This window comes from Tupaia chinensis, unplaced genomic scaffold (genome assembly GCF_000334495.1).
Source record: "Tupaia chinensis unplaced genomic scaffold, TupChi_1.0 Scaffold149831_1, whole genome shotgun sequence".
NCBI classification, from domain to species: Eukaryota; Metazoa; Chordata; class Mammalia; order Scandentia; family Tupaiidae; genus Tupaia; species Tupaia belangeri.
Genome location: NW_006209676.1, coordinates 1,552,317 through 1,562,747, shown reverse-complemented (window position 1 = coordinate 1,562,747; position 10,431 = coordinate 1,552,317). Strand labels below are relative to the sequence as shown.

The following is a 10,431-nucleotide window of genomic DNA, read 5'->3' as shown; positions in this document are numbered from 1 at the left end:
CTCTTTCCCGCTTTCTCTCTCTCATTCTGTTCTCTGGTCAAAATCAAATAAATAAATAAAGTTAAATAAAATAATTATTTAAAAAAAGATGTAAAAATCTCTGTCATTCTGTTCTTCTCTGGTTAAAATGAAATAAAGTTAAATACAATAATTATTTTAAAAAAGATTTAAAGATATTTAAGAAACCCTACATTTGTAGTATATTTGCTTCTTTTTTAATATATTAAGGAACAAGACTTAGTAGTTGATCTAATCTCTGGTATAACTTCAAAATAGAGATGAATGAAAACAGTATTTTAGGATTTCTACAACAGTTTCAAAGTGCCGTACAATGACTGGCTTCTGGGACTAGCCCTCTGCTGTAGTAGTGGTAATGCACTGCTCAGGAGAACCTGGGTTCCACGTGGTGACCACGATCCAAATCCCAGTCCTGGTCTGCCTAACACATGGGCGTATATCGGTGGGATGACTGGAGGAAGGAGTGGCGGCATGACCAGATCCCGGGGAGTGAACTCAGCTCACCTCTCTTTCATGTGTGCATGTGCTCTATCCTGAATGAAGATGAAAATTAAATAAAATAACTGGCTTCTACTAGTGATGAAGTTATAGATCTTTCTAACACTACTGTGGTTTGTTGCCTACATTCATAATTTAAGGAAATGCTAAAGATTAGCTAGTGAGTAAAGATGTAAATTTGTCTTCTCCATGGTAATTCGCAGACCCCTTGAAATCTGTTCAAGGTGGGGTTCTAGGTGGAGAGTACAGGTGCTAAAGGCATAATGGTATTTTAAAGGCACTGCTCGATTTATATGCTCTGAGGAGGAATAAAAAGATAGATCATATTTGGAGAATTCTGAAATTATAGGTGGAGTTCAGTATTAGTAGCTGGGCAGGGCTTCTGCCTGTAATAGGACGCCTCTATTCCAGACATGGTCCTGTTATGTATTAGTCCCGAGACCTGGGGTCAGTCACTTAACTGCCAAGCCTTCCTGATTTTTTTTTTAAAAGAACTATTTTTTTTTAAAATTTTATTTTATTTATTCATTTATTTTAATTTGACCAGAGAGAGACATGAGAGAGAGAGAGAAAAGTGAGAAAGGAAGCTGCCAGGTCTGGGACTTGAACTTTGGTTAGCCATGTGGGAGTGTCCAGCACCTTAACCACCACGCCACCTGCTGGTTCCCTGATTTTTCTTTTTACTGTTTCTGTTATGATGGTTAAATGAGATAATGTAAGTGAAAGTGCTTTGGAAACTGTTTTGGCCTGTGGGAATGCTGTTCATTATGCTGTCAGAACTACTGACCCTGAGAAAAGTCTGTCACATTAGAAGGAAACGCAGGCCTGGGCCTGGCCTCAGGATAACAGATGGGTCAACGTCTGTGTAAATACTGCTCTGTCGTTCTGTCTACCGTCAGTTCTTTCAGACTGTCTGGGAGCAAAACCAGCTGCTAAAAAATGCTCCAGCCCGAGTCTGTGGATCTAGACGTGGTTGCCATGAACGGTCTTATTTCCTGCTAGTGAGACACACTTTAGCTTATGTTTGGGGGCTTTAATCAGCCTTTTAAATATCTGGTCTTCTGTTTCCCATGAACATATCTAATCATCACCAGGAATGAAACCCTCTTTTTGGAAAAATACACCCAGAACATTTTGCAGAAAACATGTGGTGCTCAGTAAGTGCTGTTCTTGTTAGCAAGAACTGTTGTCTCATGAAAGACTTTTGTGCTGTCTCAGATCATGGACCAGGCCATAACAGTGGGGGCTCCAGTGATCGGGCTGAATGACTCCGGGGGAGCACGGATCCAAGAAGGGGTGGAATCCTTGGCTGGCTATGCGGACATCTTTCTGGTGAGAAACCTGTGACTAGAGGATTAAGAGTGAATGAATCAGGGCTTAGTTTTCTAATCTGTGTCCTGGTCAGAACTTGCCCTCTGTCTTCATCGTTCTCTGCCCCATTGTGTCTGTCCTGTGGCTCCTTCCTATGCCACTGGGGTCGGTGAAGGATGGACGAAAAACATGAGAGAGTGGGTAGAGAGGGTTTTCTTTTTTCTTTTAGAGAGCCACTTCTCTAAGAAAAAAATGCTAAAGATCATTCATAAGAGAAAATCACTTAAATATTTTTCTTCTTTTTCTTTTTTGAAAAAAGCACGGGAGAGGGACAATGGAAAGTTAAAATGAGCTGACGTGTTGGCCCAGTTGTGGTGATGCAGTGGTAGTACAAGACGCTGCAGTGCTGGAAGCCGTTGCATGAAAGGATGGGGGTTCAGTTCCCAGGTCCACCTGCTTAGGCCTGGCACTCGTACCAGTGGTCTGGGGTGACTGGGAATTCTGGAGGGAGGATTGTGGTGTGAGGCCCTGTTGAAGACTCTTGTTTTTCTCTCTTTCACTCTCTTATCCTCACAAAAGAAAGAAATTAAAAAACAAAACAAAACTGGGCTAGCTCTGTGGCCTGGTGGTAAGGCAGTTATCCCACATGGCCAACCCCATGGTTCAGTTCCAGACTTGGCAGCTTGGGGAACATTCCAGTGCTTGTGTGTGTGTGTTCAAAATCCTGAAAGGGGGGATGATATAGAAGAAGAGATCGTGGCGTGATCATTCCTCATGGGAGGGGGATGATTTCTCTTCTCCTTCTCTGTCTGTCTTTCTCTGGTGGGAGTGGGGAGGGCCTGATACTTGCTAGAATTAGGATTTTTTTTTTTGAGAGAGAGATTTTTGCTACAGGGCACATGTGTTCACTGGAGAGACAGAGAGAGATGGAGAGAAAGAAAGCAAGAAATCATGCCCACTGTGGCCATGCCACAATCCCTTCTCTTATATTCTTCTCTTGGGATTTTGGGCACGCATGCACACATGCCTGACATTAATTTCAGGCTGCTGGGCCTGGGACTCAAACCATGGTTGAGCATGTGGGAGTCCAGCGCCTTAGTCGCTATACCCTTTCTAAAAAGTGTGGTGCTAGAGTGCACCGCGCAGCTGCTCAGCCCAGCTGCACAGCTGCCCGCCGCCGCCGAACCTTCTTCCCCCTACAGAGGTCCCAAAGTGAAAAGCAGACCTATTTGGAAGGAAGGAGGGAAATGCATTTAGAAGATGTCACCAGATTCTGTCCAGAGGAAGAAAGAGAAAGTGAACAAACATCTTCAAGCGACCAAAATCCCAGATTTTAGGTCCCGTGGATCAGAATACAGGGAAAAAACTAATGAGAATCCCTCAATGGATCCCTCACCCACCAAACAGTAGTTCTTCAGAAACTGACTTACTCTTGCAAATGACCTTGACTAAGGAACAGCCATGTAAGACAAAAAGTTTTATTGTCAGGTGGTAAGATGAGGATAAAAAGCTTGTATATCGCTGTTTAGGAATACACACACACACACACACACACACACAGGTGTATAAATCCCTGAGGAAGACTAATATAAATACTTACCTATGGAACTAAGTCAATATACAAGGTATTGAAGAGATGAAGATTAGTCTATGTTTAAGACCTTGCCTTTTTTGAACCTCAACACTTGGAAAAAGGGAAATGAAGACTTTTCACATCATTACAGCAAAACACTATACATTTGAAGGAAAATAAACATTTGTAAGAACAACAACAACAAAAAGTGTGGTGCTTGGGGGCCAGCAGGTGGCATGGTGGTCAAGGGTGCCGGACTCCCACATGGCCAACCGTGATTTGAGTCCCGGACCTGGCGGCTTGCTTTCTTGCTTTCTCTCTCTCTCTGTCACCTCTCTGGTCAAATTAAAAATAGATAAATAAAGTTAAAGAAAATTATTCTTAAATAAGTGTGGTGCTCTACTTATTTTTTGATGAAAACATTATCGGATCACTTTATAAGGATGACGTCGTGGTGCGAAGATGAACGAAGTCACCCTGTGTTCCACCAGTCAGAAACGTTTGGTGAGCATCATTTCAGCTCTCTCTACTTACGGGCTGAAATTATTAGAAAGAAACGGAACAGGAAACACTGTGTTATTCCAGGTATGAGGTGTATTGTGAGAGAGCTAGTAAGGGGGATTGGGATGAGGGAGAGAGAGACTGCTAGGTAGAAACTGGCAGCATTTCCAGGGAGGAGAGGAAAAGGAAAGAGACAGGCAGACATTTCTAATCAGGCCAGCTGCTCTGGTCGCCTCCTGGCCTGCAGGCCCTTCAGGGTTCTCACCCCTGGCCACTGTACTTTGAGGTCAGTCAGAAAAGTGTGTATTTACTTTCTGTAAGGTACTATTGCTTGTTATAGTAGTGCTTTTGTTAGTTGAGAAGCCAGTTTTTGTAGGCCTTAAAACTTTTATTTTAATTTTTAAAAATAATTGTTTTATTTTATTTATTTTAATTTGACCAGAGACAAGACAGTGAGAGAGAGAGAGAGAGAGAGAGGGAAAGTGAGAAAGCAAGCCACCATGTCTGGGACTCAATTGCGGCAGCCATGAGGATGTCCAGTGCCCTTAATCACCACACCACCTATTGGCTCCGATCTTAAACCTTTTTCATCTTTAAACTGAGCTCCAGGGATAACCCACTGGGGAGAATTCTGTGGGTGGTTAGGCCTGAACAGTTGATTAGGCCTGGAAGGTCTACTGTTCCCAGTCTGGGAATTCCTCTGTGTTAGGGATAAACGAACGAAATGTCGTCCTAAGAGAAGTGTCAGTGACCACCCTGTCTTAGAGCCCGACTGGGTTAGCGTGTCACCTAGTCTGACAGACCTTTGAGTAATGGCTGAGGCAGTTTAGTTTTTTGTACTTAGTTTTCAGGGGTAGGCTCTAGTGACTGGAATACCTACGTTGCTTAATTAACTGTGTACTGATACCGCTTGTCATATTGACTTCCGCTCCTTTATTTCTGCTTGTACTGTTAATTTTTGGTAACTTAATTTTGATATAATTTCAAACTTCATAGAAAAATTCTAAGAATAGTACAAGAACTCCCCTATGTCCTTTACCCAAGATTCACCAGTAGTTTACATTTTTTCACATGTGCTCTATTATTCTCTATGTGTGTGTGTGTATATATATACACACACACATATATACATATACACACATATCTGTATGTTGTATTTTTCTGAAATATAATATATGAGAGTAAATAGAGATACTAAGCCTTCTTTACCTCTAAGTCCTTCATTGGATAAGAACAAGGAAACTCTAATGTAATCAGAATATGGCAGTAAAATCCGAAAATTTAACATTGATTCATCAGACCTTGTTCAGATGTCATCAAATGGTTTTAATACTTCCCCTTTGTAGCAAGTCCCCGCCCCCCTCCCCGGCCAGTATCTAATCTAGGATTAAGGATTGCCTTTAGTTGTCCTTCTCTTTCTTATTTATTTATTTATTTATTTATTTATTTATTTATTAATTTAGATTTTCACTGTAGGGCGCATGCGCTCGCCAGACAGACAGAGAGAGACATAGAGACAGAAAGTGAGAAATCACCCCCCCAGGGGGGATGGTCACGCCGCAATCCCTTCTCCATTCTCCTCTTGGGATCTTGGGCACGCACGCACACGCGCCCGGCGTGAGCTTTAAGCCACCGGGTCCGGGACACGAACCACGGTCGACTACGTGGGAGTCCAGCGACATAGCCATTACGCTAACTGCTGGTTCCATTTATTTATATTTTTTTCATACCTCTCTTTCCTTTTTTTTTTTTTTTCCTTTGACAGAGATTTTTGTTATAGAGCATGTGCACTCTCTGGAGAGACAGAAAGCAAGAAATCACCCCCCAGGGGGGATGGCCATACCGTAGTCCCTTCTCTTCCATTCTCCTCTTGGGATTTTGGGCACACATGCACACACACCTGGTGTGAGTTTAAGCCACCGGGTCCAGGACGTGCACCATGATCGACTCTGTGGGAGTTCAGCAAGTTAACCGTTACTCCATGTGTTGATTCCATATCTCTCTCTTTCTAAGTTTGTTTCCTGAGGTGGCAGGGAGAAAGGGACATCAACATGATCTTCACACTGTGGTCCTCTTCCAGGATGATCACCTACGTGTTCGGGTAGACCCAGGTTGAGAACCTGGGAGACCCCCCAGGATTGTTCCCTCCTGCCTGCTCCACTGAGGCTAGGCCTGTCATCTCTTTAGTCTCCCTTACTCTGGAACACTTCCTGTCTTTCTTTTCTTCCATGATCTTACCATTTAAAAAAAAAAAATTATTTACTTTTTTGAGAGGTTTTCTGCTATAGGGCACATGCACTCACCAGAAAGAGAGAGACAGAGACAGAGAAAGCGAGAGATCACCTACCGGGGGGATGGCCATGCCAATCTCTTCTCCATTCTCCGGGATCTTGGGCATGCACGCACACGCACCCAGCATGAGTTTAAGCCACTGGGCCTGGGACTCAAACTGCTGTCCACTATGTGGGAGCCCAACAAAATAGCCATTGCGCTAATTGCTGGTCCCAGGAATTTTTAAATTTTTAACTTTACTTATCCATTTATTAATTTGACCAGAGAGGAACAGAGTGAGAGAGAGAAAGAAGTGAGATAGCAAGCTGCCAGGTCCAGGACTTGAATTGCTGTTGGCCATGTGTGAGTTCAGTGCTCTTAGCCACCATGCCACCTGCCAGTCCTGACCTTGACCTACTTTTAATCAGCTTTATTGAAGTATCATTTATAACTATAGAGCCCACCTGTTGTAAGCATTTGATTCAGTGATTTTTTTTTTCTTTTTCTTTTCTTTTTTTTGGAGAGGTTTTTCGCTATAGGGCGCGTGCGCTCGCCAGACAGACAGAGAGAGACATAGAGACAGAAAGCGAGAAAGCCCCCCCCAGGGGGGATGGCCACGCCGCAATCCCTTCTCCTCCATTCTCCTCTCGGGATCCTTGGCATGCCTCAACACTCGCCCGGCGTGAGTTTTAAGCCACTGGGTCCGGGACGCGTACTGCGGTCAACTACGGGAGAGGCCAGCGACATAGCCATTACGCTAACTGCTGGTTCCCTCAATTCAGTGATTTTTAATAAATTGCTTGAGTTGTGTAGCCATCACCATACTGCAGTTTTCGAGCCTTTCCCTCCAGAAAGCTCCTGCTGCCTGTGTGCAGTCAGTCTCACTCAGATGGGGCGGCTACTGGTCATCTGTCTCTGTAGATGTTTCTCATCTGAACCTTTCACTGAGCATTGTATTTTTGAGACTTAATCATATAATCATATTTTACTATGTATCAGTCCATTCTTTTCATTTTAATTTTTGTTGCTGAATAATATTATATTGAATATTTTTATGTTTTCTTTATCTATTCACCAGGAGATGGACATTTAGGTTGTTTCTGCTTGGCTGTCGTGGATAATGTTGCCATGAACACTGCATATACCGTACCTCTGTGTGGTTGTGTGTTTTTCATGACCCTTTGGTAGATGCCTCACAGGCAATTGTTGGGTTTTATGATAAGTTTATGTATAAGGTTTTAGAACTGCCAAATTATTTCCCAAGATGATTGTGCCATTTTATGTCATCAGAGCAGTATATTGAAGGTTGTACATCCTCATCCACATCCTTGCCGACTCTTGGTATTGTTCATCTTTTTTCTTCTTAGGGAGATTTTTCCTATAGGGTGTATGTGGTCGCTGGAGAGAGGGACAGAGACTGAGATCCAAGCGAGAAATCACCCGCCGAGGGGATGGCCATGTTATAGTCAGTTCTCCATTCTCCCCTCAGGATTTTTGACATGCACACACAAGCATCCAGCTTGAGTTTGAAGCCACTGGGTCTGGTACTCGAACTGCAGTCGGCCATGTGGGAGTCCAGCAATGTAACTGTTATGCCATCTGCTGGTCCCGGTATTGTTCATCTTTATATTATAGTTATTTTAGTGGTATGTAGTAGTTCTCACTGTAGTTCTTATCACATTTTCCTGACAAATCATTTCAAACATCTTTTTTTTTTTTTTAGAGTAGAAAGGGACACAGTCAGCCTGAGCCTAGGTAGCCCAAGCAACTTGTGCCACCCAGATGAACTGGATGTCTTTATTTATAGTACAAGGAGATATTACACATGTATGTTTGGTTGCTAGGTTACAGACAATAAGAAGCCATTAACAAATCTATAAGAGATTAGTCACACCCAAGGCAAGGTGTATCCCTTGGCAGTAATCCCATCTAGAGTAAATCTCATCTTCCTTTCTAATGCAGAGAACTAGCTGTTAGGTATGGGGAAGGAGCTAAAGAACTTCTCCATAAGGAGTGAGCCACCACACCCAGAGTAGGCTAAAGAACCTTTCAGATGCAGAGCAGGGATTGGATTTTACTATTTGGGGTCAAGATGTTTCTTGAAGTCCATCAGATGTGTCTGTTGGAACGCCCCTAGTAATTTCCACCCTTGCTCTGTCTGCAGCCAAGGTCAGGGAAAGACAAGTTACAAGGTTCTGCCAAACCCCAAAAGAGCATGTGGTGTTTGCTCAGCACATGTCCCCACATTTCCCCCTTTTTTGTTTTAAAGCCAACATGGCCTGAGTTGCTAGGAGGGAGGTCAGCACCAAGGGATACACACAGGCATTATGTGACTACTCTAACATTTAAGTTGCATAGTATAAAATTAGTTAACATTATTTCCTTAGAGAGCAGCATTGGTGCTATGCAATTAAGGCAGTATAACCTATTATGAGATAGATTAACTAAAATAATTAAACATGTAGGTCATACATGTAAAAATCCAGTCTACAGACAATTGAACAAAGCCAATAGCATAGTTAACATTTTTTTGTTTTTGCAAGAATGAGATCCTGGTCACAAGTGTTCATTGAGTTAGCAGTCAATTTGGCACACATAGCAATGAACAAGTTCTCAGGAGTTGGTTCTTTATCTTGTTTCTTCAGCATTTCCTGAGCATCATTGGCTAATGCTTTGATGTCACCCCAAGTGCTAGGACTTGCCGTGGCTGGACTGCACTTTCTTTTCTCGGTCCTCTCTTTCTCCTGTATGTTCAGCTGGAAATTCGGTATCGGGTTTTGCAGCGTCTGATGCCAGCTCATGGTGTGCAGGTCGTACGCACCGAGAGGGAATCCAAACTGGACCTCTGGAGGTAGCCGAGAAAGGTATGAGATGGGCCGCCAGGGTCGTCTAGAAGCCAAGTTGTCCAGAAGTCCCGGTGTCTGGATCCCGGGTTTTTTGGCACCAATCTGTTGGCGTCCACCCCCAGGCTTAGCGCTATTATGGAAGAAGTAGAAAAGATGAGACAAAAAGATAGAGTGGAAATGGACTCAGGCAGCCTGAGCCTAGGTAGCCCAAGCAACTTGTGCCCTCAAACATCTTTTTATAACAGTTTAGGTTTTGTGTATTTTCTTCGCTGTCTATTCAGCTCTTTTGCCCATTTTGTAATTGTGGTTTTGAATTATAAGCATTCGTCATGTGTTGTGGATACAAATCTCTTATTAGATATGTCATTTACAAGTATTTTATCCCTATTTATGACTTGTCTCTTTATTTTTTTAATGGTGGCATTTGAAGTGCCAAAGTTTCTAATTTCCAAGTCCAATTAATCAAAATAAATTTTATTTTGGTTTACTTTCATTGTCATATGTAGGAATTGTGCCTAAGACAAAGTTACGAAGATTTTGTTCATTGTTTTCTTTTTTAATGGAAGTTTAACATTTTTTTGGGGAGGGGGAGGTTTTTGCTATAGGGCGCATGCACTCACCAGAAAGACAGACAGAGAGACAGAAGGCGAGAAATCACCCCCCAGGAGGGATGGCCATGCTGCAATTGCTTTTCCTTCATTCTCCTCTCAGGATCTTGGGCACGCACGCACACGTGCCCGGTGTGAGTTTAAGCCACCGGGCCCAGGACTTGAATTACGGCCTGCTACGTGGGAGTCCAGCGACATAGCCATTACACCAACTGCTGGTCCTGCAAATTTATTTTATATACAAATAGCCAACATGATTTCTTTCACTGGGTGGTTATCTTGGAGAGTCCATTCAAGGAAAATCACTTAGTCCAACTTGATGAAGCCTGTGTCTTTCTCATTCTGGCGGAACCAATGATGACTCGTGTTCAGGCCTCATTTCTGGATCCGACCATGCCAGTTTGAGCACATATGGCAAGAGTGAGAACCGTGGCCGAATTTGTGCGGGTGGCTCCAGTAGAGCTACTGCTGACCCATCCTGCTATCTGTGGAGCAGTGCAGCAAAAGGATTCCACCATTTTCTTGTGGAATTTTGTGTGTTTGGCTCTCTTACATTAGGAGCCTCATACATTTTATGTTCATTTTTTTTGTATGATTTTACATAAGGATCTAAATTCATCCTGTCTACCACTTTTTAAAAAAATTTTTATATATGGCTCTTCTTTCCACATTGAATTGTCTTGACATTTTGGTTAAAAATCAACTGCCTGGGGCAAGCAAGTGGCATGGTGGTTGGGACACTAAGCTCCCACACGGCTGACTATAGTTCAAATCCCAGACCTGGCAGCTTGCTTTCTCTCTTTCC

General features: G+C 43.0%; 1 protein-coding gene across 1 annotated transcript in view; it reads left to right on the top strand.

Moving 5' to 3' along the window:
* PCCB (propionyl-CoA carboxylase subunit beta) overlaps nucleotides 1–10,431 on the top strand; it is an 83,757-nt gene that overhangs the window by 11,830 nt on the left and 61,496 nt on the right. The window contains exon 5 of the mRNA XM_006171544.3: nucleotides 1,735–1,848. Coding sequence (XP_006171606.1) covers nucleotides 1,735–1,848 — 114 coding nt within the window. The remainder of the gene's footprint in view (nucleotides 1–1,734; nucleotides 1,849–10,431) is intronic.